Source organism: Lithobates pipiens, unplaced genomic scaffold, assembly GCF_037356315.1.
Source record: "Lithobates pipiens isolate NorthernLeopardFrog02 unplaced genomic scaffold, aLitPip1_a1.2 Scaffold_13, whole genome shotgun sequence".
NCBI classification, from domain to species: domain Eukaryota; kingdom Metazoa; phylum Chordata; class Amphibia; order Anura; family Ranidae; genus Lithobates; species Lithobates pipiens.
Window position 1 is genome coordinate 483285455 of NW_027507718.1, and position 14422 is coordinate 483299876.

At 41.6% G+C, this 14422-nt stretch overlaps 1 protein-coding gene across 1 annotated transcript in view; it reads right to left on the reverse strand.

The window, feature by feature from the left end:
* RMND5A (required for meiotic nuclear division 5 homolog A) overlaps nucleotides 1–14422 on the reverse strand; it is a 59646-nt gene that overhangs the window by 12266 nt on the left and 32958 nt on the right. Inside the window, exons 4-8 of the mRNA XM_077477965.1 lie at nucleotides 14128–14228; nucleotides 13669–13835; nucleotides 6602–6767; nucleotides 4483–4585; nucleotides 2317–2471 (exon numbers count right to left, since the gene is read on the reverse strand). Of these exons, the coding sequence (XP_077334091.1) occupies nucleotides 2317–2471; nucleotides 4483–4585; nucleotides 6602–6767; nucleotides 13669–13835; nucleotides 14128–14228 (692 nt within the window). The remainder of the gene's footprint in view (nucleotides 1–2316; nucleotides 2472–4482; nucleotides 4586–6601; nucleotides 6768–13668; nucleotides 13836–14127; nucleotides 14229–14422) is intronic.

Consider the following 14422-nt stretch of genomic DNA (forward strand, 5'->3'; position numbering starts at 1 on the left):
AGACAGATCAGCGGAGCTTCCCTTTTGAGTGGAGCTCCGCTTAAAGTACAGTGCTAGATTTTCAAACCCCCAGAACTCCCCCATCCCACCAACTCCTTATTTAGTCCCTTTATTCCCCTCTTCCTGTGTTTAGGGGTTATCCCAGATAAAACAGAACAGAAAATGATAGGTTTCACTAAACACATTACATCATCACTTCCAACCGCCTATACTAGCGTTATACTGATCAGACGCTATGTATATATGGATTGCATTTCTTACCCAACTATTGTATACCATTTCCTGTATGGATGGAAATCCTATGACTTTACTTACTAATGGCAGCCTTTGGTTGTTTTGGTGAATCTCATATAATGAAATAAAACAAATAACTCACAAGACAACACAAAACCAGCCCAGTATCAGTTGTGTTTGAAGCTGATCTGGGGGGGGGGGATCCCGATCCCACCAGATACACTGGAAGAGAGATGGGCAGCACAGTCCCCATACAAGACAAAGCAATTTTGCTTATTTACAATCAGCAAAGCAGGTGCAACACAATCCACTGCATCTCACTGCTCTGTGGCTGAAAGAACTGAAGGAAATGTCACTTTGTAACATTTCAGTAAGGTTCAAATAATAAAAAATAAATAAATAAAAAAGAAGAAAACAAACAAACAAACAAACAAACAAACACACAAACACACAAACACACAAACACACAAACACACAAACACACAAACACACAAACACACAAACACACAAACACACAAACACACAAACACACACACAAACACACAAACAAACACACAAACACACAAACAAACAAACACACACACACACACACACACACACACACACACACACACACACACACACACACACACACACACACACACACACACACACACACAGTTGCTGTGCAGTTTCCAGTTGTGCTTATTGGTCAGCCTGGTAATTGCTCATCTCCAGTAGAAAAAGGATTTTCTCTTGTAATGTAATATACATTCACTGGCCACTTTATTATTAGGTACACCTGTTCAATTGCGTGGTAACATACATTTCTAATCAGCCAATCACATGGCAGTAACTCAATGCCTTTAGGCATCTAGACGTGGTGAAGAAAACTTGCTGAAGTTCAAACCGAGCATCAGAATGGGGAAGAAAGTAGATTTAGGTGACTTTGAACGTGGCATGGTTGTTGGTGCCGGCTAGTCTGAGCATTTCAAATTTTCAAAATTTGAGATTTTCACGCACAACCATGTCTCAGGTTTAGAGAGAATGGTCCAAAAAAAGAGAAAATATTAAGCGAGAGGCAGTTGTGTGGACCCTGTTGAGGTCAGAGGAGAACGGGCAGACTTTGAGATAATAGAAAGGCAACAGTAACTCAAGTTACAGCCAAGGTATGCAGAATACCATCTCAATACACAACACATCCAACCTTGGAGCAGATGGGCTTTAGCAGAAGATCACACCGGGTGCCAAACCTGTCAGCTAAGAACAGCAAATGGAGGCTAGAATTCACACAGGCTCAGCAAAATTGGAAAATAGAAGATTTAAAAAAAATAAAAAAAAAATAAAAAAAACATGGCCTGATCTGATGAGTCTCGATTTCAGCTGCAACATGCAGATAGTAGGGTCAGGGTTTCACCACAAAAGTGAGTACACTCCTCACATTTTTGTAATAAACATACATACATACATACATACATACATATTATGAAATATCTATATCATGTGACAACACTGAAGAAATTACACTTTGCTACAATGTAAAGTAGTGAGTGTACAGCTTGTATAACAGTGTAAATTTGCTGTCCCTCAAAATGACTCCACACTCAGCCATTAATGTCTAAACCGCTGGCAACAAAAGTGAGTACACCCCTAAGTAAAAATGTCCAAATTGGGCCCAAAAAGTGTCAATATTTTGTGTGGCCACCAATATTTTCACTCACTGCCTTAACTTGGGCAGGCAGTTCACCAAAGCGTCACAGGTTGCCACTGGAGTCCTCTTCCACTCCTCCATGACAACATCACGGAGCTGGTGGATGTTAAAGACTTTGTGCTCCTCCACCTTCTGTTTGAGGATGCCCCACAGATGCTCAATAGGGTTTAGGTCTAAGCAGGCTAAGTAAACTCCATTTATTATTATACTATTTTTAAGTTGTTTGAATTATTGCACCACATCCAAATATCTGAAAGGTTAAACACAAGAACCTGTTAATAAACAAGTAGTAAAAAAACTTAACCCCTCTTTTTTACAGCACTGCTGTGTTTCAAGGACCTGTCAGCATCACCAAACACATGCTGTAACTATGTAAATAAGAAGTCACTTACTTGCTACCATTAAACATTTTATTTAGAGCATCTCTGGATATTATGTGTCCACAAACAAGTTTCATAGGAGGATTATTTTCTGTGGTTTGCTGACGAAGGATTGGACAGGCAAATATAGAATGGTACCAGCACTTCTTGCCAAGGTCCACTTCAATCTGAGAAAAAATAAATAAAATTGTTAAAAAAAAAATAAAAAAATAAAAATGAAAACACGCACTGCAACACTGAAAAGGTAACAGTCAATAATTTTTTTTTTTTTTTTTTTTTTTTTTTTTTGTAGCTACCACATGGTGAGATTATTTTTTGCCACATTATGGATAAACTGGAACTGTCCTACAATGTTCAAACGAGTCCCTCCCATGCTCCCAATTACTATGCTCAGGCAGCAGCTTCCACCCTCCACCTTCCATAACTTGCCTTCTTAGACACATACACATACATACATACATACATACATACATATATATAGTTATTCTATTCTGCCATTTTTATATACATTCACTATAATTGGTCTCCCACAGTACACGGAAGTGCAATTATTTTACTAAATATAAACTGGTAAACTGGTAAATGCCTTTTCTCATCAACAGCACATAGCAGTCTTGTGCCTTTTAACCAGAAACTGATAGAGCTTATAGGAGTAGTTTTCATACTGCACTGCACTGACTGTCCTATCAGGATGCAGAACCCCTGGCCCTCTGTCTGGACAGTGCTGATTGGCACTCCCCCCCCCCCCCCCCCCCCCAAAAAAAAAAAAAAAAAAAAAAAAAAAAAAAAAAGAAGGACAACCCACACTCTAAACCGATAATTTATTCCATTTACTCTGTCTTATCCAGACATGTTATGGGGGCAACGCAAGAAGGGGAGTTTTAGAAAAGACAAGATCAAACAGCCTTTTTTACACAATGCCGAGGATTAAACCCAGCGAGTATAACAAGCATGCTTTACTGCATATAGAGACTGATTTTACAGTTGTGGGTGTAGCAACACTTTAAGGGATACATAAAAAATACAGCAGTTATTAAATATCTCCAGAAAAAATAAAATAAAAAAAAACGCTCAGTCTAGAAATATTATATAAAACTCATTTGGGTCAGTATTGTATGACTGAGTAATTGTCAAGCTATCCGTGAATTATAAACTGAAAAATGGTCTGCTAATGAAGGGGTATTGTAGGCTGGTATTCAAGTGGTTAAACCAGGGCCTATCTGACTCTAGTATACTCACTAATACACAGAATACCCACTATCTGATATGGACCCATCACTCCTTTCCTGTATCTCTGCTCGCACACAAGAAAATGATGCCGAAAACTCAAATTACAGGTTGAAGTCTGAAAGTAGATTCTAAAGAAAATGTATACCATCAATTATGTCCAATCTCTCTTAACAATAAGCTACTAACAAATAGGTAGTGCAAGCTATGCCTGATTGGAGTATATTGTTTAAAATAGAACTCCAGCCCAAAAACCAAGATAAAAAAAAATAAAAAAAAATAAAAAAAAAAAATGAAAAGCCCATTAAGATAAAACAACAAAACCAAATTTTGTGCTGCATTATTCACCCCAAGCCAGAGATATGCCTCATGTCCAACCTCACTCAACTCATCCTAGACCCAGTAGAGTCTGACTAGACAGTGAATAAAGAAGCAGCACAGAGATGGAATCATCTGTCACTCTGCTCTATCATCCTATCGGCATGTTTCTTGTCAGCACAGTCTGAACGGACTGGCTTTTTCTGTCTCTCCTACCCCCGGCTGTAAAAGGACTACATGAGGCTGATGCCAAGTCACATTTAGGTACTTGCATTGTTTGCATTAAAAAAAAAAAAAAAAAAAAAAAAAACCACACACAAATACATGCTTAATAATGTATCTACGATTATAGAGCTAAATGTATGTTTTTTTTTATATCTGCATACAGTTCAGCTTTAAGAAGGCCCTCCCAGAACTTAGTTTTAGAGACTCACAGAAAGTTAGAGATGCAGCTGATCACAATGTGCAAACAGGTAGAAGTAGAGGAAAAGAATCCCCACGGATGGGACCAATGCTGAACACAGATTAACATAGTGATCCATTTCTAAAACACAAAGATGCTGCAGAATTTTGTGGACATTCATGATTATACACAATGCAGTATTCTTCCTTAGGAAGATAAATTGTACTCACTGGCAATTCATCCTTCTGGTTCCACACTCCTGTGCACTGCCGCTGTTCAATTACTGCTTTTATGTTAATTAAGGCTGGAAGAGCCACACAACCAGCAGAGAAGCTAAACAGGATAAAGTAACAAAAAACATTTAAAGACAATGGTCATGACATGCATTTAATAAACATGCATCACTATCCATCAAAATACACTTAAAAGGGAAGTATGTTTTTTGTGAATTATTTAAGATTCATACTTACCTAGGTGGAAGCATCAGACCGATGTTGCATCTGTCCCCTGCCGTCTCTGCACCAAGAACTGAGCCACCAAACATCGCTGGTAGCTCGGTTTTCACAGATCTCCGAGAGGAGTGCTACTGTCACAGCAGCTCTCCTTTCTCCTTCTCCACGCTCACTGGAGTTCTGAGCTGTGGAGGGGCGGGGGAGATGCTGTCTCTGCAGCCTGCCGGGACTCAATCAAGGCAGCTGGCGGATCCAGACTTGGAAGTCCGGATGACGTGCTGCCTCGACTGATGGCAGTGATGTCAGAGCAGAGCGGACTTCAGAACGCTCTCTGCTGAAAATGGGTCACAGGAGTGCAAAACGAATTTCACTCCTGTGACCCAGAGGAGAAGCTCAGCCTAAAAAGCTCAGGCTGGATTTCTCTCTTACAGTTAATAGAAAATTACTACACTGGTATGCATTTAGTGCAAGCAACTAGAGATGGGCCAATAGGAAGGTGCAGGAGAGGACAGGCTAACCTTCAACACTACCAGCAAGAATTAATGCATTGCAGTTTAAGGTGGCCCAAGATACAACCGAATACTGCTAAGCACCTCTCCACTACACACAAGTTGTCGATCAAGGCTTAACTTCATGGCAATAAAATAACTTCCAAATACAAGAATCATGTCTGTTCTTACTTAAATCTGGGTGTACTTGGTGTATTTCTTCCACATCTGTGCAGTAATCCAGTGTAAATGTTGCCTCTGTGCAGGAGCTTCATGTAATATAGACTATTCACTGCTGTTCTCTCTCCTTATGCAGCATGACTGGTCTTGTATCTGCCCCCAATGCAGTTTTTGTACAGGCAAACTGCAGTGGGTGGAGCCTGGTGGATCTGTGAATTAGTTCACATAATACAAAGCACTCTGACTGGGCAAGAAGAGGAGAGGAGCAGGCACAGCAACTGCATGCGACTTGGCAGCTGAAAGACCTGAGACCAGAAGGTCCAGCGTCTGAGCTCCAGAAGTATAAGGATAACTATGCTCCCAGAGCTCTGACCCCTGCCTGTCGAATAAAACTTTCTGGCCCATATATTCCATCACAGTGCCATAAAACTACTCCTGGTCAGTAAGAAGTTACATAGTTGGTAAGGTTGAATAAAAAAAAAAAAAAAAAAAAAAAAAAAAAAAAAAGACTAGTCCACCCAGTTCAACGTACTCGTGTTCAAAATATAATAAACCACTTGTGTACCGCCCACCCGCAATGTACTGCCAACAGGCTGCCCAGCCCGCACAGGCAAAGCAACATACCTGTACCTTGTTGCCTGCTTTCTGGATTTAGGGCATGCCTGACAGCAAGTCCCTGCCAAAGATTCACACCTGAGACCACCTGATCGTCTGTGTCCAATTACAGCCCAGAGCTGTAATCAGGGGTGAGAAACTTCAGATCCATTAGTAAAAGCAGCAAACGTTTAACTTCTTGATCACCCTAGATGTTACCTCCTTCCCAGCCAGAGTCATTAGTACAGTGAATATTATTATCACTGTATTAGTGTCACTGGTGATGTCAGTGTCAGATTGCTTGCCGCACTATCGCAGCCCCATTAGAAGTTGCTGATCACAGTCATTAGTAGAAAAAAAAAAGTGTGTGTGTGTGCGTGTGTGTGTACACACACACACACACACACACACACAGATTGATTTTTTTTATTTATAAATCACAAAAAATACAAAAAACAGTGGTGATCAAATGCTAGCAAAAGGAAGTTCTAATTGTGTGAATTTTTTATAAATTTTGTTTGGGTACAGGGTTTCATGACTATGCAATTATCAGTTAAATGAGTGCAATGCTAAATAGCAAGGGGGTTAAAATCTTCCCAAGGTCAAGTGAACAACAAAACACCACCACCACTTACCTAACACTGAGAGGAGATTCTACAGAGAGACCCAGCAGGGCACAGGCATCTCGGGTGAAGATGTCACAGATATCCGCCCACTGGTTGGCATCCAATAGATGAACGTAAGGCGAGTTCTCTATACCCTGCCGCAGGTACACTAAGCTTCCCATAAGAACCTGAATGTCTAACAGAACACAGATAAACAGGATTATTTAAAAAAAAAAAAAAAAAAAACACACAAACACACCTGATATTAAAGCGGTTGTATACCCGCTAATGTTTTTTTTTTTGCCACCTGCAAAGGAAAAAGGCATAATGAGCTAGTATGCACCGTATACTAGCTCATTATGAAATACTTACCTTAGAATGAGGCCCCGACATCTGGCCTGATCCACGCCGAGGGAGCTGACATGCTCCCTCTGCATTTCTTCCGGGTATCGCGGCTCCGGCGCTGTGAGTGGCCGCAACAGCAATATCGTCACTCCCGCGCATGCGCGCGGGAGATTTCATCCCGGCAGGGTCCGGCGACTGTCGGTGTCTTATCATATAAGCTCCCCCATCAGAAAGCATCCGCTGTGTACTGCGCATGTGCAGTACACAGCAACACAGATTCCGAAAATAGCCGAGGATGAACGGCGCCTGCGCACTGAGTCCAGGTTCTAGCCCCACCATCCAAGTGGACACAGAGTAGGAATAAAAAAGAGCCGAGCGCAGTGAGGCCAAGCCCGAAGTGTGGCGAGCGAAGCTCGCCCGCGAGGGGCCGTCTAATTTTCACAACCCTATGTCCACTTGGATGGTGGGGCTACCACCTCCACTCACGGCGCAGGTGCCGTTCAGCTTCGGAAATTTTACGAAGCTTCTTCTGCCCCGTACACCGGTGTTCTGGCATATTCAGTCCGGCCATCATATAGCGTCTGCCCCGTAAAATTTCCGAAGCAGAACGGCGCCTGCGCCGAGAGTGGAGGTGGTAGCCCCACCATCCAAGCGGACATAGGGTTGTGAAAATTAGATGGCCCCTTGCGGGCGAGCTTCGGGCTCGGCCTCGCTGCGCTCGGCTCTTTTTTATTCCTACTCTATGTCCACTTGGATGGTGGGGCTAGAACCTGGACTCACGGCTCAGGCGCCGTTCATCCTCGGCTATTTTTGGAATCTGTATTGCACATGCGCAGTACACAGTGGACGCTATCTGATGGGGGACCTTATGATAAGGCACCGGGCTTTCAGCCGAGAATGCCCTTGTGCGCAAGCACCGTTGCAGTCAGCGGCGCATACCGAGGGGAATATCTCCTAAACCGTATAGGTTTAGGAGATTTTTTTTACCTACAGGTAAGCCTTATTATAGGCTTTCCTGTAGGTAAAAGTAAAAAAAAAAAAAATAAATAAATAAATAATGACTATACAACCACTTTAAGCAACATATAAAAGCTGCCCCTTCAGGAACTTTATTCCATAATCTCTCTCTCTCTTGAGATGTCATAATATACTGTAACAGTATACTATTAACTACTTGTTGCTTAAGCATATTCTGGCACTCCTCTTAAACATATAAAAATCATAATTTTTTTTCTAGAAATCTATCTCTCTCTCTCTCTCTCTTTACATCTATATCTTTATATATATTTTTAGCAGAGGCCCTAGGGAATAAAAACGGTGGTCGTTGCAACTTTTTATGCAACATGGTATTTGCGCAAACAAAAAACAAAAAAAAACAAGAGTTAAGTTAACCCAATTTTTTTTGTATAATGTGAAAGCTGTTACGCGGAGTAGCTAGAAACCTTTAAAATTGCGCACAATTGTAGAATGGCGCCAAACTTTGGTACTTAATCTCCATGGGCGAAGCTTTAAAATTTATTTTACAAGTTACATGTTTGGGGTTATAGAGGAGGTATTGGGATAAAATTATTGCTCTTGCTCCAACGTTCACAGTGATACCTCACATGTGTAGTTTGAATGCCGTTTACTTATGTGGGTGCGATGTATGTATGTATGTGAACACGTAGGGACCTTTATTTTATTAAAATGTATTTTTACACTTTGCCTTTACATTATTTTTATTTTTTTATTCCTATTACAAGGAATGTAAACAACCCTTGTAATAGGAAGAATGCATGACAGAGCCTCTTTAGGGAGAGATGTGGGGTCTCACATCCATATACTAACCAGGCTTGATCCTGCTTAGGCTTCGATTAACAGATCAGGCATGATCAAACTGATGCGACCACAGTCCATCTGATGAAAAATGAATGCATCAGAAAAATGCTGCAAAGCCAAAACACACCACATTGGCTCAGATGCATCTGACACCACTGTCCATTGGGGAGGGGATGCAGACACCACCAGATCACTGAACTTGAGAGCGGTGCACCTGCCTCCCCCAGCTGCCTCTCCTTTCTGGAACCATTGAACTGGTATAAAAAGGTAAATAACGCAGCAACTATATTAGCCAACCTAATACACAATCCTCAAAGGATGCAGGCCTAAACAATGTTGGTTTACTGCTATGCAATCCCTTACATATGCAAGTATTCAGGTACCCAGGCATGCAGTTATGTAGGTACCCAAGTTATGCAAACATGCAGGTATACAAGTACTTGCCTTTCATGCATTTATGTATGCAGCTCGAGGCAATAAGCACATATGTATGTAGTCCTAGGCAAATAACCATATATGTACAGTTTACTGTAAATAGGCACATATGTATACAGTATAAATGAAAACCAGCCAGCGTGCATTTAATATGTATTTATGGAGGCATGTGTTTATGGAAGCATGTAGGTATGTGTTTAAGCAAATACGCATGTAGGCAAAAACACAAAGGCGTGTGTCCCTGCAAACATGCACTTACGGAATAAGCAAATCGCCTTTATGAAAACGTGTTTAGGCAACATATTTAATGCCACACGCATCTATGCAAACATGTGTCTATGCACCATGTGTTTATGCAGACATCAATGCAAACACATATCTATGCAACATGCATACACACTTATGCCCACACGTCTATACAAACATATGCTAATAAAAACACTCGTTTATGTAACATGCGTCCACGCAGAGGCGCCCAGCCTCCGGGGGGCTGCATGCTGATCGCCGTCCACTTGTCAGCACAGGGGCTACGGGGCGGGGCCCTCGGCGAACATGTGCCTATGCAGGCTTGTGTCCTATGCAAGTAAGCAAGCATGTAAACTATGCTGCACATGCTCAATGGCACCTAGGCCCATGCTAGTTATAGTCAGGATTAGCCAAGTATACAGGTATCCAATGCAGCCTCTATGCTGCTTCAACAGCCTAAAGGCCTCTTTCATACCTGTGCGACCTGTCCTGCAACTAGGGACTGCAAGGTCACCATACAAGCCGCACCCCATAATTTCCAATGAGTACCCTTCACATCTGTGCGTCTTCAAGTTGCAGCGACCTCAAAACAGCCCCTGGACCACTCCAGTCCAACCTTGGCACGACTTGAGGTCCAAAGACTTCAATATTACTTAGGCACTGCGTCAAAATGTGCAACTTTTAAATCGCACAAGTATGAAAAGGGAGCCCAAAACTAAGCTACTGCAGAACCAATGCATGCTATTCTGGAGACACAACTCCTTCAAGTGCATCAATGCCCTTGTTCTTCTAAACATGTGCTTATGTCACATGAATGTATGTATGCAACAGCTAATCAAGACGTGTTTATTCAAGCACGCGTTTAAAGTGGTTGTAAACTCTCCCCCACAACTTTGTCAGCATAAAAAACCCTAATGAACAATGCTTCTAGATATCTCCTTACTTGCTTAGTACTGTTGTAAACCTTTTTGTTCTTTACAATGAAGTCACTGAGCATGCCCAGGTCTCCCCTGATTACAGCACACTCTGTGTGCTTGTCTGTCTATTATCAGAACTTCCTACGGCCAGGGCAGGACTGAGGGTGGTGGGGGCCCCTGGGCTTGAGTCACTTTTGGGCCCTACCTTCTATACATTACCGTACTTATCGGTGTAGAACACACGCCGCCGTATAACACGCACCCCACGTTTAGGAGGGAATTTTAAGGAAAAAACAAACAAACATACATTTAAATGCCCATCAATGCAGCCTTATCAGTGTCCATCTGCAGCCTTTCCCATCCATTTGCAGCCTTGTCAGTGTAACTTGCAGTCTTGCCCCAGTGTCATTGCAGTCTTGAAGGCTCTCGAGTCCTCTTGCAGTCTCGAACAGAGTGCCAAGAGTACTTGGCTCGGCTCACAGTCATGCCCAGTCCCTGTGTTATGTCCATCATAGGGCAGGACTGGGCGTGACTGTGAGCGGAGCCAAGTCCAGTACACTCGGCTATGCATCTCGGTGGGGCCCGAGGGGCCCCCTATTGGGCGGGGCCCTTGGGCTTGAGCCCAGTCAAGCCCAATGGTAAGTCCGGCCCTGCCTACGGCACAACACTGAAATCCCACAAGACTAGATAATCACTCAGTTTCCTACTACACACCATGTGACATCGCATGGAGTGTAAACCTGGGCATCGGACAGCATTACTGCAGTCTTATCTGAAGCCGATAAGAATGACATATCATGACGTATACATGGGCTGGCGTTATGTCTCCAGAGGCCCTACCTGGTATTCCCAGGACCACATGGTTTTAACATGGCCTCCCTTCCACTTCCTGCCTATATAAAAATAGGCCATACCGAGCAACCTGCCCCCTCTCTTGGCTGGAGGAGAAACAGCAGCCCACACAACTAAGAAGTACACAGCATGAGTAAACACACTGACCCCAGTGGATCTTTTTTTTTTTTTAAAGAGAAACTACAAAAATTAAGACTTACCCTTCCTGCTGCAGAACTCTGAACATAAACAAGAATCCAATTTTCACCGATCACGGCGAGTTGGCATAAAAGACCTTCAGAGACTGGGTCCCCCTTAATCTGGGGTCCACTACCCTGGACCTGTATAGCACCCTGCAGGAAGATACCTTGGTCAGAACAAACACTGCACAGGTATCCATTACGCAGGGTCCAGTGCCATAAGGCTGCATTACAGGCAAAACATCAGACAATATTCTCTCCTTCCTGAGACATTGCCCCGATGCGCGGCTGCAGAGATCAGGAAAGGTCTCACTGCCTGTGATTAGCGCAGTGCAGTGCCGACTTCCTAGTGGGCTCTATACGTGCTGTTTGTGAACACTCCTGAGCTCATCCTTAGTGGCATAAAACCCAGTTAGTTATTATGGCTGTTCTGTGTCCCGTGATGTACGATAAAGAAACTAAAAAGTTAGCCCAATAATTTTTGTATAATGGGAAAGATGATGTTATGCCAAGTAAATAAGTACCAAACATGTAATGCTTTAAAATTGCGCACGCCCATGGAATGGCGACAAACTACGGTACTTAAAAATCTCCATAGGCAACACTAACTCGAAACAGGTAATCTGTAAAAAATTTCAGAGGTCTTGCACTAGAATTATTGCTCTCGCTCTAACGATTGCGGCAATACTTTATGTGTGTGGTTTACATATGCCGGCACAACTTACGTATGTGTTCACGTTTGTGCACGAGCTTGGAGGGATAAGGCGCTTTAAATTTTTCTCTCATTTTACTTTTTTTTTTCCAAAAAAAGACCCCAGATGTCTTACCTTAAAAAAAAAAAAAAAAATCCCCACTAGCTCTGGTGACCTGGGGGTCCCTAAAGAATTCCCTGAGTTTGTAGGGATTTCCTCTCCTTCCTGTTTGGCTATGGGACACACAATGAAGGGAAATCTCTGTAATGGGCCACAGATAACGACAAAAAAAAAAAAAAAAAAAAGTCACCTGACAGGGTTAACACCCTCCCATTCTCTACCCAAAATGGAAAAAAAAAAAAAAAAAAAAAAAAAAAAAAAAAAAAAAAAAGAGTTTTAACTATAGTGCCACTTTAAATAAATGTGAACAACCATGACCACATCCAAGCACAGAAGTGCCATTTTATTGTGAAGAACCAGTTTTAAAAAAGGCAAAGTAAAAGAAGCACAATATCCTTATTCAAATGAAAGGACGACACTAGTTTGATAGAGGGTTCAGGTGAAGGCCTGACCAGAGGATGCAAGACCAGAGGAAAAAAAAAAAAAAAAAAGGAGGGGCGTTTGACCACCAGCATGGGCTACCCGCAGGCTAAGCTTAATTTTGTATCTTTTGTTCTCCTGCAGATGGCACTATAACCCATTTGCAAGACTAAGATGAGAGCTGAAGTTGTCAATGAACAAAAGGAGAGCTTTGCATTTGCTGGGTGTGTGCAGTCTATTTTCAATGACTTCTATAAGATAGTCTTCTTCCAAGAGAGATGGCCCCATATAAAATCTATGGGGATTGATTGCATAGATGCAGCCAGTGAAAAGATAGTTTTACAGAAGAACGTAAACACTGCAATGGACAGCAGCATGTAAGGAAGTGTTTACACACACACACACACACACACACACACACACACACACACACACACACACTGGGCTGTACAAGAGGAGGTCATCTGGAGGCATATTAAGCCAGCTATTCAAGATTTGTCAAAAGGTGCAGTAAGACCTGTGGTGGATCATAGAGCGAGGTGATCGGGCATTGCACCTAATGCTGTTTTTGGTGATGGCAATTTACACACAGCTGTCTTTGCATGGAAGGATATCACATGTCACATTTTTTACTTGTGAAAAACTTATATGAAGTGGACTTTTAATTCTGACCATTGGATGCTGTGTTTAGATGTATTCAATTCATTTGTTCACACCAGCACTTTACATTGTTTGCGGGATCTACCCAAGAGATAAGAATTATACGTTTCTCTCTTTGTTGAACAGCGCGCTAGTTCAAGAAATATAAAAATTTATATATATATATATATATATATATATATATATATATATATATATATATATATATATATATATATATATATATATATATATATATATATATAAGATTTTTTTTTTTTTAATGGTTCAGCAGTAATGGTTCATATACAAGCAGCGCATAAGCACTTTACATTATAGCACACGTAAGCAAGTGTGCATTCATGTTTGAAAAAAGTCCTTTAAATAAGCTCTACAAATAACACAAGGAATGGAGTTTGGGATTACATATTTACCTTTCTGGTGATTTAAAGCAAAGGGCTGAAAATTTTTGGCATACTGCAGCGCCTCCGTCTGGTTGGCCGCTCCACCCATCAATAAACTAATAAAGTATAACCTGTGTAGCTTGAACTCCAATGAACTGTTCTGAGCCATTAGCATTTCCCTGTTTGACACTGCCCACCTGAGGAGAAAAAAAAAAAAAGGAAAAAAAAAAATAAATCAAACTACTTTTAACTCTGGTTTCCAATAATCCTCCATCTACATTTTTCAAAGTTACTTTACTGGATGATTCTTTTCTTTGGAAAAGGGGGGGGGGGGGGGTGGTAGCTTACAATTCACATAAAAGAGCTTGGCAAAAGAAAAGAAAACAAGAACTAAGGAATATATTTAAGAAACATATAGAACCATTTTGGAAGCAACATTTATCATATGGACTTGATAAGTGCTATACATCAAATTCATAAAATACCCACTCTAAGGCTGGTCGGAGAACTCGAACTTTCAATGCTTCCAATATTCGGTTAAGTTCCACAAATGGCTCTTTTTGGCTTGCATCTATAGAGAGACCGGCTTCCTGAAAAGGAGAAACAAAGTCAAAAAAGTTAGCAAGCCAAAAACATGTTGGAAAGTATTAGCATAGGTCATTATCACAACCGTAATACCATCAGAGCTGCTTCCCCCAGGTTCATTCATACAGGATACCTTCAATCTCTTCTGCCAATTTTACAAAGAAGCAAAGTTTACTGTCAAAATCCTTCAGCGGAGTGG